Here is a 22,591-nt window from a genome sequence, read left to right on the forward strand (position 1 = left end):
TTTATTAAATTGTTAGGTGAAAGTAGAGAATGGCCTCATAAAAATAATTAAATTTATCGTTATTTTATGTTTCCAATGTAATCCTCCCCCACTAGAAAAAAAAAACAAATTTTGTTTGGCAGATTTTGCCCTACCTCTCAATCGCCAAACTTGAAAAAATGCTAAAAGTGAACGCTTGGTGGCCAAAAAGTGGGTGCTGATTTTACGTTAAATTTATATAGAAAAGTGATCCCCCATTCTAACATGTTATTTATTTTTCAAAATTTCTTCTCTCATAAATATAATATTTATAATATATATTTATAAAGGCTGATTAAATGTATTAGGCTGAAAAAAAGTAGATCACCATGATTTTAGGGGTTAAACGCCGCTGGGTCACGTCGTATAAAGTTACCTATTTAATTAGAAAATTAAGTTTGTAATCGATGAAATTAACGCGAAAAAAGAAAAAAAGTGTAAATTGTGGAATTTGGAGGGAGCAGTAGATCTTCACAAAAACACCTTTTCCATTTTCGATTCGGTCCTGAAACTGCATTTGTCTGCCCTTGCCATGAACTCTCCAAATGTCCCAACTGAAAACCAAAAAATTTTACATTCGTACAAGTGGACAGGAGGCGAAAATTTAAATATATCTTGAAAAGTAAAGAAATTATAGAAAAAAAAAACAACCAAACAACATAAGCATTTAGAAATGTATTATTTATTCTCTCAAACAAATAATCAATGCAAAACGTAAATTATTCGTGTTTTTTTTTTTTTTATAAAAATACTGCAAGAAATATTTGTACTAAAATGTACGGTTTCATGAGGCACTTTATGTATCTTGGAGAAGCAAAGAACCGGCGTGCATAGTGGCATCTATTATTAAAAATCACGGTGCTTATACAGTTTATCAGAAACATTAAAAAACGAAGATTTGGAAAAGAACTATATTGTACTTACCCATTATTGAATAAAGTTCTCATAAAAACCATTTAATTTGATCAAGTAATTTATCTTTTAAAGAGGAAAACGCAATTTTAATGAGACTGATCGTATTCCCGCCATCTTGGCAATTTCCGCGGATGAGGAAGGGTGCCTTTAAATAAAAAGGGGATAACAAAGGGCAAAATGAAAAAGGGATAAAAAAAAAAGACAGAAAAACTCTGTAAAATAAGTGAAAAAACTAAAATGTTTATCTAGGTATTTTTTCTGCTTATGTCTCAAAATAATCTCGTCAAATTTTTACAAAATTTAAGCGATGATGGAGTTATCTCTCTTGGCTCCTCCCTCCTCGTTCGCGGAAATAACAAAGATGGTGGCGATACGATCGATCTCATTAAAATTTGATTTTTCTCTGTAAAAAATAAATTACTTGATCAAATTAAACGCTTTTTTATGAGAAGTTTATTCCATGACAGGTACTTACAATACAGTTCTTCTTTCTCAACCGTGCTAGAAAGCTACTTACGCTTGAAATTATCCTGTACCTCTATAAGGCCACCATTTGCCCAAGTATGGAGTACTGGTGTCACATTTGGGCTGGTGCATCTGCTACTAGTCTCTCACTCCTGTACAGGGTTCAAAGAGAGTCGCCAACCTGATAGGTCCTGAACTGTCATCTAAGCTTCAGCCTCTGTCCCATCGACGAAATATTGCATCCCTATGTCTGTTCTACAAGTATTTTAATGGTGAATGCTCTGACGAACTACAAGCACTTGTAACCCCTCGACGTAAATACCCCTGACAAATCCGACAAACAGCTAAATCCCACCCCTTCACAGTTGAGATCCCTAGATGTAAGAAAGCCTTCTACTCCAATAGTTTCTTCTCCAAAACTGCTAGACTTTGGAACTCCTTTTCGTGATTCTGCTTTCCCAACTGTACTGACATGCAGAACTTCAAGTGTAATGTAAACAGACATCTTGCTGCTCAACTCCCTTTATAATTAACCCTGCAACTGTCCCTGATAGTAGCCCTCTACTTCAAAGTGTCATAGTGCCTTGTTTGGGGTGAAAATTGAATACCATTTTTTTTTTTTAATATTTTCGTTTTTTAATGTCTTTGTTCGTTTTTTTACTGTCTTTGGTAAACTGCACAAACAAGTAAAATCACAATAAAAAGTCAATGAATTTAATTGTGCATAAATTTTTGTAAATAGAAGTGATGCTAAACACAGCCATCTTTTCAATATGGAACTCTGCAAAAAAGTCAATTTGGAAGAATACTAACATTCATTCGTAGGTCATTTCACTCCGGTGCCCCATCACCTCGGGGCATCTAGTATAATACAGTTTCAATGTATGTTTTACTGTCCACATTACTTCAAAAGAAGTTGTAAAAAAAGCAAATATATAACAAACAAATGTTACCAAAGGCAAGATGTTACTTTTCTACCCAACTGAGTAGGTTTTTAGTGTTTTTACTTACATGCAAAATGTTTAATCGGCTTGAAAAACAAGGTGTAGGTGACCTCAAGAAAAAGTGGCCACAATGTATTTATTAAGCTGCCATTTTTTCTTGTGGTCGTGTATCCTTTGAAACCGCTTGTTTTTCAAGCCGAATGAACATTTTGCATTAAGTAAAAACACTAAAAACTCACCCAGTTAGGAAGAAGAGTAACTTATCTTGCCTTTGGTAACATTTATTTATTACATATTTAATTATTTTTACCACTGTTTCGACAATAAAACATACCCCAGTTTCATTATTTCGGCTGCATATATGGCTTTCTCTTGTATAAATACGCCTATTAATTTTTTAAGCAAAACGTGCCAACTTACAATATTCCTTTTATTTAATTGGAGTATTTTGGACAAATTTCACTGGAATACCAAATAAGATATACTTTCATGAATACTTAGTTTTAACTGATATATATATATATATATATATATATATATATATATATATATATATATATATATATATATATATAACTTACTTGAAGTTATATATTTGGATTTTACCGTCACTGGATTATTTATCTTCCACCAGACTATCCATTCATGTATAATCACCTTTTTCTTCACAATATTCCCTCTGCTTCACTTTTTTGTTTTCAAGTAAGATCTTCGACTTGTTGTTTCATCAAATACTTTTGCATGTAAAATCCGATCCCGCATTTTGCTAATTCCTACCCTCTGATTAGAAGGAAAGTATTTCTTCGAAACTCCACGGATTAATGATTATCCACTTATCTAGTGCTTCCTTTTTAGATTAAATATGTTTTTAACTCATTTCAAAGTGTTTTTTTAACATATTTTCTTAACTGTTTGCTCGTATATATATATATATATATATATATATATATATATATATATATATATATATATATATATATATATATATAACTACTTAATTTACTCACATAAAATTAGTATACGAAAGTATAAATTTATGCGTAAAATATATATGGCGATTAAGCACTTACTATATATATATATATATATATATATATATATATATATATATATATATATATATATACGATGTTTTACACTGTTTTCTATGTATTAAAACGGACCTAATAATTACATAGTAAATAAAAACCGAAAACAGGAAATGTTTAAAAAAAAGTTACTTATGATGAGTCTAGGAATAAGGCTAAGACTCCATTTTAAATATGATTTAATCTGTTCGGTAATTTATTCAAGCATTCCGAAGGATGAATATGAATAGCCAGATGGCGATCCTGAAATTCGAGTATTCTCTTATTTTTCAACTACATTCAGAGCGTCAGTAAGAATGTAAATGAAAGTATGGAAGCGTTTATTGTTTTTAAATCTACTCTAGCATGTTTCAATTAGTATGAATTAGACGATGAAAAAATTAAAACAATGAATTTCCATGTGAAATCTTGAATTAAACGCAAAGAAAAAAGTATGATTTTCAGATGTGGATTGTTCAAGTAGATTGTTGAATTGCAACAAGTTTTGTAATGATCATTTTATAATTTCGAAAAGTAGGTTTATCGCGTTACATATCATCCAAACAATACCGCCTTTGAATATATGGTTAAGTGTTAGTTTTACTCATTTTAGAATTGCTTTAAAGCTTCACCGCTCACTCATTTTGCGACCAAATTTCAAACAATTTTTACAGTTCATACGTCACCTTCTCAGCTATATTTTGAAATAAAAATCTTTAATTTTCTTTCATTAAAACAAAAATTATAATATATTACTTGTGTCTAAAAGTCTTTAGAATATGTAAGGAACGTGAAAGATAGTCTCTTCTGATTGACTGTTGATTACTATAGCAACTTTTTCAACATTGTCGCTTTAGGGACGATTTCTTCTGATTGGATGTTGATTACCATAGCAACTTTTTTGTCGTCGACACCATCATAAATCATAACGGGAATGTCGCTCGCATGCCACCTTATTTGGCTTATATGGAGAGAATTAACAAAAGTGATGCTCTGTGCCGTACTAGGACTGATAATCTTTCGCTTTCGACGTCGACTTTTAAATCTGTTTCTTTCCTTTTTGCAATGCTAGAACTAATAATATTTCGTTTACGACGTCGCCCGTTAATTCTGTTTCTCTCATTTTTTGTCCTTTCTTTTTTGTCTTTTACTTGATTCTTTTTATTTAGTCAATTTAAGAAGTTTGTAATATTTTTTTATGGAGTGTTGACAGTGAATATGATATTGAACACAAAAAAGAATATATTTTTTCAAAGCAAAGCCTGAAAAAATCATAGATTACATAGAAAAATGCGATTATGAAAAATAATATGGGTATGATTAAACTTAGAAAAGTAAAAAGACTAGTTGTTAAAACTGGAAAAGAAAAGGACAAAATATTCTAGTAAAAAATATAATAAATTTGCAACTTAAAATATTGCAGCTTTAAGTACTTTTTGAAAAATTCAATTTAACATTATATATAAATTCTTAATGTTGCAATATTTTAAGCTATAAATTAATTATAGTTTTTTACTAGAATATCTAGTCTTTTTCTTTTCAAGTTTTTCAAGTAGTTCTTCTTTTCTAATGTTAATCTTAACCATATTACTTTTCATGCTCGCATTTTTTCTATGTAATATATATATATATATATATATATATATATATATATATATATATATATATATATATATATATTAGAGAGAGAGATAGAGAGAGAGAGAGAGAGAGAGAGAGAGAGAGAAATAAAAAGGAAACAAATAAAGTTATGTGTTTCGTCTTTATTTCGAGACTTCGTCTGGATGAATGAGATTAAGAAAACATAAACACCAGTAGAAATATTTGAAAATTTTTTCATGTGCTAAATATTTGTACAGGTGTTTTAGTTTTCTTAATCTCATGCATCCAGAGAAAGTCTCGAAATAGAGACGAAACGTTGATGAACAACTAACTCGGTTTGTTCATTTTTATTTCTCTATTTTTCGGAATACTATTTCCATTATTCTCATCATAGACATATATCTATCTTCTATCTATCTATAAATTCGTTTTTCGTTTGTGTGTATTGATGTTCATATTAAGCCCCCCTTTTTCTATTTATTTAAAAAGAAAATACAATTTTCTTATATATGGAGTGTGGAATTGCATTCACTAGCTAAAGATGTAGCTAATTTGCATATTCTTTTAAACATTCATTTTGATTAATTCCCTATTTGTTTTTTCGGTTTTCTCATGGAATGATCATCTTTAGTTAACTATTACGTGTAATTATATTCATGCAGATATTCTACATGGTTCATACGTCCATAATATTTACGTAAAAGTTTATAGTAAACGCAAAATTGTTTCCATATATATTTATGTATACGTATATATATTTGTTTAACAAATTTTGCCTACCAAACTCCTCCTAGAGGTTTTGGTCTACAGACATGAAACTTTATATATAAGGTATTTGAATCCATGCAAAACTTTATATTTTGGGTTTTAGCCCGGAAAAATCGGTGCAAAAGTGTGAAAATTAAAAAAAAACAATTTGCCAGGTGAAGGTCGAACTCCGCCATTACGAACGCATAACGTAGTAGCTATTGATTCGTGTTTTAATGCTTAGTCTTGCTGTATATATGTCTTCATGGCCCAGTCGTTGGCGGTGGAGGCAAAATAAATCGTGAGCTGAACGTTTTAATTTCGATTCTCGGTGGTGGCGCATGAGTCTTTTTTTTCTTAAATACTTTTTAAATCATTACTATATATTGCATCCAATCTATCTATCAATCTATATAACTATAAAAGTGAAAATGCCTGTCTCTCTTTTCTCTATGGTAGTTAAGAAAGACTATTATAGAAAAAGGCATTACTTTACATATTCACACTTTTTAATATATACATATGCACATAATCTTATGAACAGCACATAGGGCCCGAGCGAAGCAGGGCGGAACTGCTAGTATATATATATATATATATATATATATATATATATATATATATATATATATATATATATATATATATATATATATATATATGTATATAATCCCAAACAAACGTTATTACATACGATGCAGTCTTCTTGTTTAATTATTCTTTTTCTGTTTTTCGGACGATCCTTTTTGTGTTTATCATATAGGATCCGTAGGTGTTTTTAAGGCAGGGACATGCCGGGGTTGAGTTGCTAGGGGTCCCCAAGCACCTCCCCTTTTACTCCTGTTTTGAAAGTGTCCTTTTCAGAGGGTTGTATTATAAAGGCCTGTGTCCCACCGGTGTTCATTACTATATTTTTGCCTCTTTTTTACTTGAGCACTTGCCAAAAATAATTTCTCTGCACCTCAGTGTTCGCGAGCACTTTCGACTGAATTCTCCCTAACACGCCGTGAAATTAAATGCGAATGGTGATAAACATTGAATTTAAAACAAAATCTCGCAGTATGTGTGTTCTTCCCGAATTAATTTTCTGAGAAACAATTTGATTCATAAATAAATTAAAAGATTTTAAAAAATAGGAAGTGTCTTTCCAATCTCTATGTAGAATGTACAGTATTTCTTTTCTAGATTTTGTTCTAGAGTAAGATATTTAAGAATATTATTTTAATGTATATTATATGTAGAACCATTTCTGGTTCTATACAAATTAGTGCCAGAATATTAATTTAATATTACAAAATAAGTATTACAAAACTAAACCTTATCATCTTAACAATTTTATGCCTTTTCTTTTAAAACCATTGAACTAAAAAGGAAGATATTAGTCTTTTGAAATCCCAGATCAATATGCAGTTGGATCGAGATTTCGTTATCATCACGAATGATGACGAATGGCGAATAACTAAAGTCAGCACACTTCTTCAAGAAGAGAGTCGTGATCAGTTTACCTAAGCCCCTTCTACGGTACTCCGGCTGGACAAACAGCATACCTATAGCTCCGTATTCGTATTCAATTTCGAAGGCAATAGGGGTGCCATTCTCATCAAACACACAAATACTCGGATAGGTCGAGAGGAGGTAGGACAAATGACGTGCGCTTTTCTCGCCGAGAAAAGGCGAGGGTTTGCACTTTATGACCAAATCAACCATTTCTGGACTCAAAGCACCAACAGTGACATATTCAGGGATAGATCTACAATAAAATAAAACAGATTGCCAATCATTATAAAATAATTATAAAAGACGATAATTTTAAAACGCACAAAATAAAAAATGTCAAATGTCAATGAAACAAAGTGTTACCCACACAAGCCTAATAACTATACAAAAGTAGTTTACAATTGGCGGTCATCTGTGAAACAAATAAAATACGCCTATCGGGGTTTTCTATCGATAGCAAAATCCAAAGAGTCTAAGCAATTGTTGATTTAGGTATGGCTTTTGCTATATACAGTTCTAGGAGGTTCACCTTCCTATGCTTTGCCTTCTTCCTTTCAGAAAGGGTTATTTTATTGCTAGTCGATTGAGTCATCACATTAGCACACTGGTTCTCGTTATAGAACCGAAGTTAAGATACGTTGAGCCTAGTCACCACCAGATGGGTGACTATTCAGGAACTCCAAGCGCTTTTTGTGGGAAAATATCGAGATCTTCCTGCAAGAACTACAAACACCAAACATCATCATCTCTCCTGATCGGGATATATATGCAATTTTGGGGAAAGCCAGTTTAACGCCCTTCGGATGAATGCTGCTGGCATACATACATAATCACTTGAGGCGTCCCTATTCGGAAATATCGAGGGAACTGCCCAAGCATGTTTTTGCAGGTTGGAATTCTGTTCCTCTCGTGCGCTGGCTTTTCAAATTCCATTTTCCGACCCTTGTATCACATCATCCACCGTGGGAGAGAGATAAATAAAACAAAATTCGCCTATCGTAATGGTGACACACAGGTTCTCGTTAGATCACCGGTGGCAAGCCAGGTTGAGCTTGGCCAGTAATAAATGGGTGACCATTTTTGGAAGACCAGGCGTTATATATATATAACAAGTCTTTTCACCATTTTAATCTACAAAATAAAATGAACATGTTCGATTTCGGCATAAAAATAATCCACCGATGGTCAGTATGAAGTAAAACACGAGTCAGCTATAAAATATTAAACTGAGCTTTAGAACAATAAAATAAATATAGAAATAAATATAGAAATAAACGAGAAAAGGACAATGATAAGGAAACGATAATGATACAAGAGACGAATATAATAGCATGCATACACATACATGTGTAGAGAGAATTGTTTATTTCTCTCTGCCCACTGCTTTGTATATATGTATTTTCAAAATTTAAAATCTATATGTTTTAGATCTAGTTTTTGTAAGGATCATGTTGCAATTTCTACTACAAAACTGAAACAGGTAGTATGCATAATTATAAATTAATTACACACACATACATACACACATATATTATATTATGTTATATTATTTATACACACAAACAAACAACAACTCCCCATATATATATATATATATATATATATATATATATATATATATATATATATATATATATATATATTACCGTTTTATCTGCTTAGTTACACATGTTTCGGTCACCGAATCGTATCAACGACCCAGTAACTTCATCAGACTTACAGAAATGGTTATTATGATTAGAAAAGCGATATTAGAGGAAGCACAAAAAAATGAATTTCAAAAGTTTTAAGAGTTAAGAAATATTGGAAAGTGATAAGGGGCGAGAGGGAGTTTCAACCAAACACGAATAGGAATAGAAGGAGGGAAAGAGAGAGAGAGAGAGAGAGAGAGAGAGAAAGAGAGAGAGGGGAGGGGAGAGAGGGGGGGGAAGAAGGGCGTAAGATAGGTTAAACTTTGAAGGCTGGGTAGGGGGAGAGAAACAGAGGGATCAGAATTAAAGGAGAAGGAGAGAGACAAGCAGTTAAGGATGTGGCGCTAATTTATGGACTGTCGCGGTTAGTTGCTGGATACATGTCATATATAGTTTGACAGTTAAAGATCTATGCGGTTTGGGAGGGGTGCTTTGTTTGCAATTCCAAGGATGGAATACTGCTGCCATATCTGAGCAGCAGCTGCTAAAAACAGCCTATCCTGCCTTGACAGAGTACAAAATAGACTTCGTGGCTTAGTGGGGGATGCCCTTTTCTCTACCCTGCAACCTCTCTCCTACAGAAGAGACGTTACGAGCCTATCCTTGTTTTATCGTTATTTCCATGGCAGGTGCTCGTCTGAACTCCAATCTCTGGTCCCCCCTCGCCAATCCTTCACGAAAAACACCCGTCTAGCTGAATCCACTGTGAAAAATTTCCCCCACTCTTTATCTGTTCCTAAATCAAAACGTGGATTCCATGAACAAAGCTTCTTTCTTAGAAGTGCACGCCTGTGGAACTCTGTTCCGTCTGTCTGCTTCCCACCTGACTACAACTTGGATGTCTTCAAGTCCAACGTTAACAAATTCCTAATGAACTGCCTCCTTCATCAAATCTCCACACTAACGTATTGTACTTGCAATAACCCTTATCCCTGAGTGGCTTCCGGGCCTTGATAAGTGGTGACCACCGTGTAAAAAAAAAATAAATAAATAAAAAAATAAAAAAAAATAACTAAGATGCGTCCTCTTAAGGCAAGCGAAGTTACATCCAACTTAAATGCATTTAACCATTTAAATGCATTGACTATAAAATGTCTCTAAGAAATTAAGTAAATTAAAAATTGCCAGATATGGATTGAATTAATAGAAAAGGATATGAAGCTATGAAAATAGGCATGTAAAACGGTATATAAAAAATATGATGATGATAATAATAATAATAATAATAATAATAATAATAATAATAATAGCAAAGGTTATGGAATAATATTTGCTAAGTAATTGTATAAATCCAGTGGGTATAAGATAGAGAAATAAAAACAAAAAATAAAAAAATAATATAAAAGTAGGATATATAAATAAGTATAATTAATTAGGCGAGGTTAGGCGGATGTATGATAAATTATGTTCCCAAACATGCGGTTGGTTTAATATTTGGAAGTGTGTATGGGGTTGGTCGGATATAAGGATTCATTGGGTAGGGGTTAAGTTATAATGACTTAAAATTATACTTTTTTATATTAATTTATGTGAATAAATGAAGTAGTCATATATACACTCGTGAACAAGAAAACTGAGTCAAACAAATTTTATATATTTTATTGCATTAAAGCTATATTGAACAAAGAACAATTGAATGAGGAAACTTAAACGAGACTAATAACACAGAGCAAGGCATTTACTATAATAAAGGCTTAGTATGGAATCGCATTCCCTTTGGATTTCTTTAAAAGATCAATCCTTTTAGATATGCTCTCAACCAAAGTAGAACACTGTGAAGAGGAGATGCTATTCCATTCGCTTTGCACAGCTTCCCACAGTTTGTCATTGTTCGAAAACTTCTTTCGGCCAATGCACGAGATATTATGGATCAAATATTTTCGATTTGGGTTTAAATCGGGGCTTTCACCTGGCCAAAATATCACATCAATTGAATTATCAGTAAAACCATTTTTTGTGACTTTAGCAGTGTTTGCAGGGCGTATTATCATGTTGAAAAATAATGTTCTGAGATATTCCCAGCTTCTGGATACTTAGTAACAGTCCTGTTTCTAATATTCAAATGTATTTCTTTGCATTAATTGACTTCTCACATCTAATAAGTTCCTCAACTTCTGCTGCAGTAAAAGTTCCCTCTACCATTATCCTTCCATTTCCGTGTTTAACTGTCGTTTTTATGCAACTTGGGGATAATCTTTCTCCAGTTCTTTGATTGCACCGTTCGGAAGCATCAGGAGTATCACTAAGAAGACAAAAATCTTGATTCATCTGACCAGTAAACATTCCTGAACCAGTCTGCATCTTTCTTGCCATAACACGAGAAAAACCTCTTTCTATCATTGATGTTCTTCTTAGATAAAAATGGCTTCTTTGCACATCTTTTAGAAGAAAATCTTATTTCTTTCATTCGTCTAGATATTGTATATCTAGAAAGAGAATCTCCAAACCCTGTTTTGAATTCTTTGCTATGGTCAACATAAGTTTTCTTTCGATCCTTCAAAACAGTTAATTTAAGCATGTGATCGTCTTTCAAAGTGGATGCTCTAGTGCGACCAAATCTAGATTTCCCTTTTACCAAACGTTCAACTTCGAACCTTTGACCAATTCGCTTCACTACAGAAGGAGATGTTTTCACATTTTCTTTTCTTAAGATATCAAAAATCTACTTGTCAGTTATTTTGGATTGCCTTAATCCTGCAATTCGGTTTTTTATATCCCGCCAAGATGCGGCTTACCATTTTTAGGATTCATTTTTTTCACTTATTATTATATGCTATAATAACAATGATCTGCAAAATAGAAATTTTCAGTTAAAATTTTAAAAAATTCATGGAAAAATATTGAAAAATCGATTTTTTTTCCTTCTTTCACTCTTGGTCCATTTTTTTTTTTTCTGTTTTGATCATGAGTGCATATATATAGTCGAATGGAAAAGAGTAAGACAAGCAAACACATGTACAGACATAGACTATCCATGTAGAAATGCCTTCATAAAAAATTGCTATCCTATACTTTAAAGAATCCCAACATCTATTTAACTGTAGGAGAGAAATAGCGAACAACTGTGTCCACAGGATAAATTTTACCCTAGGATAGCAAGACCAAATAATTTTAAAATTAACAATAACAAAAGAAAATAAATAAATAAAATAAACATACATATACATAGATTATCATATATATATATATATATATATATATATAGCCGCCTTCCTAAGGAAGCAAATAACCCCAAAATACTATAAAACAATATACACATTCCCAAACCAATAAAAGCAAACACACACACGCACACACACGCGCGCGCACACACACACATAAACACACACGCACACACACACATAAACACACACACACACGCGCACACACACACACACACACACACACACACACACATACACACACCCTACCTCACCCTAAAGGAAAAGAAAAAAAACATTAGCAGAAAGAGATAGCGACTGACTACAGCGATCTGGTGGAGAGTGTATCAGGTACTTCTTCTTTAAAGGAACAATTAAATTTACATGTTTTTATCCGTTCTTTTATTTATGGAATTGTTGCGAAGGTATCCATGTTACCCATGATGAAAATGATTAGTGTAGCAGGTGTGTTCCAAACGGAACTGTATGTAAACCCAGGCAACGCTGGGTACTCATGCTAGTATATATATATATATATATATATATATATATATATATATATATATATATAAATGTATGCATTCACATATATACATATATGTATGTATAAATGCATATACATACACATATATATTTTTTAAATTATTTTATTTTTATTCTATTTTTTATATGTGTGTATATGCATTTATACATACATATATGTATATATGTGTATGCATACCGTTATATTTATAACTCTGCATTAAAATTAATCAATCTTTATTACATTCCTGTCTGGGTCAAATTGATTCATTCTAACCTATATTTATTTGTTCTTAAAATAGATTTTGAAATACAACTTTATACTTCAACCCTATCCTCTCTTTCTCCTCCTCAATATGTCTCTCTCTTCTCTTCTCTCATTTTTTAATATCCCTTCTTCTTCCCTTTTACTCGTTTTCTTCCTTTTTTCATTCTCTCTTTTGCCCACCACCCCTTTTCCTAATCTAACTTACTATCTATATTTTAACACACTCCTTTTCCTTGATCGTTTTTTTTTAATTTTTAGTTACCAATATATAAATGTATGTACATATGTATGTATGTATGTATGTATGTATGTATGTATTATGTACATATGTATGTATGTATGTATGTATGTATGTATGTATGTATGTATGCCTAACACTTTCGAAAAGAGTGACGGATTTTACCAAGATCAGTACCGTTTTGAAATTTGACCTTTCGGACGACAATTATCGAAAAATTGGCTAAAAACATTAATATCTTCACCTTAAACTGGGCACTTTTCTACGGGGGGGGGGGTCGCTTTATTCGCCGATATTTTGGAAAGTCATCCTCTACTTTCGATCGTCTAGCCTTAATTTAAACATAAGTCACTTCCCGTTTGGCGGTGGTCGTAACAGCAAAGACGTCCGGTTTTCCCCCGTTCTTTTCCTCCTTCGCTGTATGGCTTCGAGTCTGCCTTCCGACTACCACATTTTTTTTTTGCTCAACATACACATCCAAACACCCGGGCAACGCCGGGCTGAAATGCTAGCATATCTATAAAAGTGAACGTGTATGTGTGTGTGTGTGTCTGTGTACATTTTCCTATGCAATAACTCTGTCAATTTTATTTTTATTTCGTTGTTTTTATTAATTGTGTAAATAGTTTTCTCGTGGAAAAATGTGCCAGTTCTATCTGGCAAGTAGATTTGAAATAGAGCATAAATAGATCTGAAAATGCTAATTTCTTACCTCCCCCCTCCGTCCGTCAACACGTTACTACTTATAAAAACATGCTTGTTCAAGTAGCGAGCTATGTCACGTGATGGCCGTTTTTTTTTTTCAAAAATAAAAACGCTGAATTTTATTTCAAGCAAAATCAATTCCTATTTGCAGCCGCGAAGGACGTCTTATTATAGCAGTTAAGTTATAAATTTTGTAATATTTCTTTTCTAGATGCAAGTGCTAATATTATATTTATTTCAGTTTTTAATCTTTATTTTTACTTCATTGTTTTTATTAATTGTATAAATTGTTCTCTCGTGGAAAAATGTGCCGATTCTATCTGGCAAGTTCATTTGGAATATGTATTGTTTTATTTTTTTATAATAGATTTTTCTTGTCCATAAATATTTATATTTTCCATGTTGATAGCATAACAGCTTTGAAAATTGTATTCATTTTCAATTAGTGAGAGGGAAATCTTTCACCATACTTTTCCCTAAACACGCCAAATGAACTTTTATCAAATAGAATACTTAATAATTTTTTTTTAATGGAGAGTAGACAATGCATTGTGGATGCGTTATCGGCAGCTCCCGTTACTCTCGCTTCTCTTTATTTGTCATTCAGTTCTTGTATTTAAATAAGTGATTTTTCTGGGAGAAGAAAAAGCCATATTCTAGGTTGACAGTATTTTGCGTGAACAGCCGGAAATGTTCTGTTTCTATGTCTATCCTTGTTGCCATGTCACTAGTAAGGGTGCTGGAGGTAAACGTTTTATCTCGGCTGACGTTATCCGTCTGATAGTTAGGCACTCGAACCTTGGATTAACCACTAAGGAAGCTGTCCTATCAGCAGGTACAAAGTACTGGGGTTTCTGTATTGCCATTTGGTGAATGGATTCTGGACCATGCAGTAGCTTCTGGTGGGGCCTCTCGATGCCATATTAGTGGGTAATTGTTACGGCTTTATCTTTTCATGTGCTACAAAAAAATATTTCTTCATTTCTATTTCTCTCTTACTTCCCCTCTCTGTCCTGCTTCAAGCAAGTCAGTCGACCTAGTCAACAATTTCCAAAACTCCATCATGAAAAGTTTTTAAAAAAATACACGATTAAACCCGGATCTCCAACTTCTTACGTAGACACCCACGACCATGTCTCCTTCCCGAACATCAGGGGTCTACGTTCTAACCTTCTAGAGGTTGAAACCCAATTACAGGAGCTTAACCAGACATATTCTTTTTAAGTGAAACTGGCATTGGACAGACTATTTCCCTAGATGAGTTTGTAATTAAAGGATACTCTAACTTAACTTCCAAATCTGACCCCCAATATCGCCATGGCCATGGAATCTGTGTCTATATAAAAGATGGATTTCCATGTGGTAGGGACATCTCCAGAGAAGATCCTAACTTACCCTATATGTGCTTTTGGGTTGCACTTGCTCAAACTACTGTATTTATATTTGCTCTCTATCGCCCCCACAACAGCGGACTTACTATCTTTAAAAACATATCTGAGAAAATTGACAACGTCCTATCAGCTTATTCTTCAGCTAATATTCATGTATGTGGAGACTTTAATGTTCACAATGTGGAATGGTTAACTCACTCAAACACGACCGATGATGAGGGGAGGTTCTGTCATGATTTCTCCATTGCTTATGACCTCACTCAGATTTTCACGAACCCACCCGAGTGCCCGATACTGACGGCCAGTATGCAAGTCTCCTAGACCTTTTTCTCACAACTTGCCCTGAACTGTGTTCAGCTTCTGTTCTGTGTCCCCTTTGATCTTCCGACCACTCTGTTGTATCAATTAAGATAAAAATGAAATATAATAAATCCTCAGATGTAATCTCTATCGTACAATATATCGATACTCTATGGCTGACTGGGATAGCTTCCGTACATTTATATCAGATCTAGCTCTGCATTCCACCTTTAAAAAGGATGTGTCCTCTATAGTATCAGACCTAACGGAATGGTTAATTGTAGGTATAGACCGTTTCATACCCTCGAAAAATTCCAGCAAAAACCTTACAGCCAGCCGTGGTTCTCTCTGGAATGTGCTGCTCCCATTGCGCACAGAAATCACTTTTTCCATTGCTTCCAACGTAATAGATGTACTGAGACTAAAGCTGCTTTCAGGACTGCCAGCAACCACTGTAAAAAAGTTATAAAGAATGCAAGAGAGTTATGTGCTCAGTCCGTTAAGTCCAAAGTAGCTGAGCAGCGGCTTGGTTCCCACATCTTTTAGCAATCATCAATGGACCTGAGGTAATTTCGTCAGCATCAGACAAAGCCAAACTCTTTGACAAGAACTTTGCAGCTAATTCTACCCTTTGCGACGAAGGCCTCCAACCTCCAATATTTCCTCCTGTATCAGAAAACACGCTATGTGATATACAAATATTTGTACGTGATATTGCCAAGCTAATTAAAAACCTTGATTCCAGTAAAGCAACCGGCCCTGATGGTATTCCAATTATAGTACTTAAAAGACTTCAACCAGAAGTAGCGCCCATCCTTACAAAACTGTTTAAACGTTGCCTTAAGGAGAATTGCTTCCCATCACCCTGGAAAATCTCATCAGTATTCCCTGTATTTAAGAATTCAGGTGATCGCTCATCTCCCTCTCAGTACAGGCCAATAAGTCTCCTGTGCGTTATGAGTAAGTTGCTTGAATCTGTGTTAAATGGAGAAGTAATCAAACATCTAACCAAAATAGCCTTCTTAGTGACACGCAATATGGTTTCCGTTCTGCTAGATCTACAGCAGATGTGCTTAGAGTTATATCTCATAGGATTAGTGAATCTCTCGACAAAGGATTCCTTTCTAGGGCAATTGCTCTTGACATATCAAAGGCCTTTGATAGAGTATGGCATAAAGGTTTACTTCAAAAGATCTCCAGCTACAGTATAGCTGGAAATGTCTTCTCAATTAGTAAATGATTTAAATAGTAATCTGATAGGTTCATAAGAGTAGTGGTTGATGGGGAGAAATCAAAAGCTCTCAGTATTAATGCTGGAGTCCATCAGGGGTCCATCCTAGGCCCAACTCTTTTCCTGATCGATATTAATGATCTTCCAAATCACATCCTTACATCATTCGTAAACATTTATGCTGATGACACTACTATCTATGGTAGCACATCTAAGACCGTCAACGACCAAGTTCTCTCTAATTCTCTCTCCTCTGATCTTGAGCATGTGGTACAATGGGGAAAGGAGTGGCTGGTTACTTTTAATGCATCTAAAACTAAGCTTTTATCTTTACATCATGAAGGCTCTGATCTCCATCTGGCATCAATTGAAATGAATGGCTCTCGTCTTGAGGAGGCCTCATGTTTTGACAAGCTTCTGTGTTTGACTTTTACTCCTAATCTTAAGTGGAACCCATACATTAAATCCATTGCCAAGGCCACTGGAAAAATGGTGGGATCCTTCTATTGATCCAACAGGTATCTCACTGCTGATGCAATTCTCTATCTATATAAGAGCCAGGTACATCAAAAGATGGAGTATTGTTGCCACATCTGGGCAGGAGCTGCTAGAAAGGACTTATCCTGCCTTGATAGAGTTCAAAATATACTTCATAGCTTCGTAAGGGATGTCCTTTTCTCTTCCCTGCAACCTCTATCTCACAGAAGAGATGTTGCGTGTTTGTCTCTGCTCTATCGTTATTTTCATGGGAAAGTGCTCTGCTGAGCTCCAATCTATGGTCCCCCTTCGCCAAACTTTTACAAGAAACACTCGTCTAGCAGAAATCACTATCAATAATTTCCTCCACTCTTTATCTGTACCTAAACCTAAACGTAGATTCCAGGAGCAAAGCTTCTTTCTTAGAACTACACGCCTATGGAATTGTCTTCCATTTTCCTGCTTTCCAGCTGACTACAATATCGTTGTCTTCAAGTCTAACGTAAACAAGTTTCTGATGAGCCGTTCCATATAAGTTAACAAATTCACCAAATTTCCATCACTAACGATTACTATGTTGTCCAATTTCTACTGTACACTCTTTAACCCTTATCCTCGATTAGCCTTTTGGCCTTGATAAGTGGTGATGCCTATGTAAAAAAAAGAAGAATTTTAAGTCTACAGACTCAAAATTTGATATACAGGGTACTGAGATTTGGGAAAATCTTTATAATCTTTTTTCGGCCAGAAATTGTGCTGTTAAGGGGTCAAAGTTCAACGATCTGACTGTAGAAAACTCTACCAAACTCCTCCGCCAATTTTGGGTATAAACAATTAAGATTTTACATATAGGTTCCTTGGACATAATAACTTGATTAGAGCCCAAAACAATAAATGCTAAGGGGTAATAAAAAGGGTCAAAATTTTAAAATATTTGACCTCTGCGATCTCTACCAAATTATTCAGACAATTTCTGGTCTAAACATTTGAAATTTGACATAAATGGTATTCAGAGAAAGGGCAATCGGTTTGGGTCGAAAATTTTAGTTACCAATATGTAAATGTATGTATGTATGTATGCATGTATGTATGTATGTTTGCATGTCTTCCTAAAACTTTTTACAGAGGCGATGGATTTTACCAAGATCAGTATTGCTTTGAAATTCGACCAAATATCGAAAAATTGGCTAAAAACATTAATATCTTCATCTTCAAGTGGGCATTTTTCTACAGGGGGTCGCCTTTTTCGCCGATATTTTTTAAAGTCATCCTTTCCTTTCGATTGTTTAGCCTTAATTTAAACCTACGTTACTTCTGGTTTAACAGTGGTCGTAACAGCAAAGACGTCAGGGTGTTTTCCCGTTCTTTTCCTCCTTTGTTGTACGGGTTCGAGTCTGCCTTCCTATTAGCACTTTTTCTTTTTGCTCAACATATGTCTCCAAACAACCGGGCAACGCCGGGCTGAAATATTAGTATCTATATATATACATATATAAAAAAGGAGAAAGAAAAAAGAAAAAGAGTAAAAGGATTTATGAATTATATATATATATATATATATATATATATATATATATATATATATACATATTATCATCTTTTGAAATTTGTACATATTACCTATTCGTTCTTTGATTCTATTCATATATATATATAAAAGCGAAAATGTGTGTATGTATGTTCGCTTTTTGTGTATGTCCAAGAAACGCTTTCTCTAATAAGCGGTGGGTTGGCTCACAACGTCTTAAAACTTTTTATATCACATATAAATCATAATATCTACGAGTTAACGCCTGTCCATTTAATTTGCTCGGTTTTGAAATGATAAATATTCAACATTTTTTGCACGTCGCATGTCGATTGGTCTTTTTTGTATAATAAAAGCGACACTAATTCAGTATTTTTCCGGTCGTGATCGCTGGAAATGTCCGAAAGCAATCAGATTTGATCAATGTGGAAATATTTTCCTTGCAGACAATTGCTATTCAATTTGGACAATCCCCCTTTTTATGGAGAGCTGGTCCCCTCCCCCTCCAACATCTTGGGAAAATAAAAATAAAAATACCGTACCCGCAGTAAATGAAATACTACTCCGCAGTCCAAGTTGACCTCATTAAGTCATCAAAACGTGCACTTGCCAATTCTAAATAGTTAAAAAAAAGTTCAAACGCTTTTCCGTTAGTATTTCGCAGTGGTCCAATGGTTAACATCACACGCTTTTTTACACACTTTAATTTCCAACTTTGCCTCAAGGTTTCAGGTTCGATCCTCATACTTACCTACCAAAATTTTTTTTATTTTAACTAATGCCCCCGGAATTTTTATTTACCCAAAACCACACACACCTCCGAACACCCGGGCAACGCCGGGTATCCCTCGCTACTCTATATATATAAAAGGCAAATACGGCGCATGCATTTTTATATGTCTCGAAAAGACTTTTTTTCGCCGACGGTTCCGGGAGGGTTACTATCGCTTAGAAGTGTTCATATACCCCTAGATAATAATATCTAGGATTTGGGAACGCGCATCGCATCTAGATTTATTTACAACGACTTTTACAAAATTATTGCTATTTTGACTTCTAACATGTTGATTCGGCTTTTTTGTATAAAAAGCGAAACTAATTGAAAGCTAAGACGCTGTTCCCGGCCCTCTGTGGCTTGGCTCTAGTTAAGGGGGACCTGAATCGCTTGGCTAGCGAGCGATATGCAGGTCAGGTAGTTAGAGCTAGGTTAAAAAGAGTCTCCAACGAAGCCATGAATGTTGATGCTGTTGAGCATAAGGTCGCCCTAAGATGCGGCTCGGATTGGTACATTCGGGAGGTGAAAAACCTGGAAAGGCGCTCTCTCGTATCAGCATGGGAGATCTGCAATGGGTTTCGGCAACATTTGAAGGAATGCTTCACCCAACTACTCAGACTCTGCGGCCAGGTGTTTGGCAGCTATTTAGCTGGCTCGCCCTGCCTTACTGTGGGCCGAACGGCTAGCTGCAAGGGGATGGTTACGGAGCGTGAGGTTATTACTGCGTTGAAGCAGGTTGGCCACAACAAATCTCCGGGTCTCGATGGTTTACCCTATGAACTGTTCTTGAGGCTGTCACCCATGTTCGTGCCCCTTCTGACGGGCGTGTTTAACCACTGATTTGCCCAGGACTCGATCCCGAGGCAGGTTACCAAAGGCGTGGTCATGCTTCTGAAGAAGGGGGGTTAGCATGGAGGGGGGAATCTAAATGATTATAGACCCATAACTCTGCTTAAAGCAGATTTTAAGATCTTGTCCCGCGTTCTTGCAAACCGACTGCAGATTGTTATCAGTGACTTGGTTGAGCCGGATCAGAACTACGCTGTGAAGGATCGATCGATTCAGAACAATTTGCACTTGGTTCACACGATCATAGAGGGTTTAGAAACTGACATAGAAGCCGCGCTGATCAATTTAGATCAGTCCAAGGCGTTCAATAGGGTCGACCATGGGTTCTTGGGGTCTGTTGTAGAAACAGCTGGCTTTGGTCCGGACTTCCATAAGTGGGTCTCTGCTCTGTATCGTGATCCCGCGGTAGTGATGCAAGTCAACGATAGGTTGTCGGAGTCCTTTGGGGTCACCTGGTCGGTGCGGCAGGGTTGCCCTCTGTCGCCTCTGTTATATGTCCTGGCATTGGAGCCCTTCCTTCGGAAATGAAGAGCCGAAGCGGCATGACCAATCCTGCACGGCATAGCTCTAACGAGGGGCGTGCAGTAAGTAACGCCCCTGACCCACTTCTAGTTGTCTGATCTAGCTGAAATTCTATATGCGCAATGATTTATATCTCTACAGGTTATGTGGCAAATTACAACTCTTTACGAATTGTGGTTTCTGTTTTACAGTTGTTTGAACAGAGTCAGGTGTGAAATTGAGCTTGTTGAATGTCGAGCAGTGATCCGGTTTTTGTATTTTAAATGGCGCACACCACAGGAGACTTTTGATGAAACGAAAGAAACTTATGGTGATAATGTCCCATCATATGACCTTGTAAAACGCTGGCATTGTGAATTTAAACATGGCCGGAAGTCTGTGGAAACAGCTCCCAGACCTGATCGTCCCCCTTCTGCCATTGATGAGGCATCTTTCCGTCAAGTTGAGCCTTCCATTTTGGAAGATCTGCGCATTACTATTCGCGAAATATAGATGTCAAGATTAGTACAGGGTCTGTGGAAACTATCATTCATGACCATTTGCATATGCATAAGGTGCCTGCCTGATAGGTTCCCAGGTTGCTCACACCATTCCAGAAGCGAGAACGCGTCGTGTGTTCGAGGATGAATTTGGAGATGTACCAAGAAGATGAGTCAAAGTTTTTCAAAAGACTGATTACACAGGATGAAACCTGGGTGCATCACTATGATCCCCAGACCAAAGTCCAGTCAATGCAGTGGAAGCACTTGGACTTACCACCTCCAAAGAAGGCAAGGGTGCAGCCCTCCACTGGCAAGGTCATGCTCACAATCTTCTGAGACCAGGACGGAGTAGTGACGACAGATTTCCTGGCAAAGGGTACCACAATTACAGGAGCCTATTATGTTTCACTTTAGAGGAAATTAAGGGAAGCTATCAAAATCAAGAGGCGGGGCAAGATCAGCAACGCTCCGGTCCATACGTCGCATGTCGCCAGATCAGAAACATGGGCGTGTGGTTATGAAATCCTTCCACATCCTCCCTACTCTCCTTACCTTGCACATTCTGACTTTCACCTCTTTCCAGACATGAAGTTGTTTTTGGAAGAAAAGCGTTTCCCATATGATGCAGCCATGATTTCTGAAGTCACGTCGTGGTTGGAGGACCAACCTGGGGTGTTCTACAAAAATGGTCTCCAGAGCTGCATCAAACAATGGGAGAGATGCATAACTTTGGATGGTTCCTATGTAGAGAAAGACTAATAACTGTGCCAAGTTTCGTCGTTATACTGCTATGGGAAGTGGGCCAGGGGCATTACTTATTGCACGCCCCTCGTACCATCACTCCTTTTGGACTTTTACCATTTTCTCCCTTTTTCTTGTTTCTTGTTGTACCCTTCAAATTGAATCCCTATAAACTGTTAAATGACTTTTTATGCAAATATGATAAGCTTCATACTATTTGTATTCTTCTAATGCATTAACATGCAAAATTCATAGTATATTTTGCGAACCTCTTTCCTCTGATGAGAAGAAGTGCATTCCTAGAAACTCCATGGAATAAGGTTTATCTTGTTTTATTTGTACTCCTTGTCGAATAATAAAAAATTTCTGTCTCCTTCCTTACAGGTTTAAAAGGTTTTTTTTTGAAAATTTGAAAAAAACATTTTTTCATCTTCAAAATTGTTATTATATATATATATATATATATATATATATAT

At 35.3% G+C, this 22,591-nt stretch overlaps 1 protein-coding gene across 3 annotated transcripts in view; it reads right to left on the bottom strand.

Moving 5' to 3' along the window:
* Window positions 1–680: 680 nt before the first annotated feature.
* Window positions 681–22,591, bottom strand: part of LOC145293033 (glycine N-acyltransferase-like protein 3) — a 97,224-nt gene continuing 75,313 nt past the window's right edge. For all 3 annotated transcript variants that reach the window (XM_080139376.1, XM_080139539.1, XM_080139461.1), the window contains exon 5: window positions 681–7,508. In XM_080139376.1, the coding sequence (XP_079995502.1) occupies window positions 7,094–7,508 (415 nt within the window). In that variant the 3' untranslated portion in view covers window positions 681–7,093. The remainder of the gene's footprint in view (window positions 7,509–22,591) is intronic.

Source organism: Euprymna scolopes, chromosome 1 (genome assembly GCF_053919585.1).
Source record: "Euprymna scolopes isolate OS-2025 chromosome 1, ASM5391958v1, whole genome shotgun sequence".
Classification (NCBI taxonomy): Eukaryota; Metazoa; Mollusca; class Cephalopoda; order Sepiida; family Sepiolidae; genus Euprymna; species Euprymna scolopes.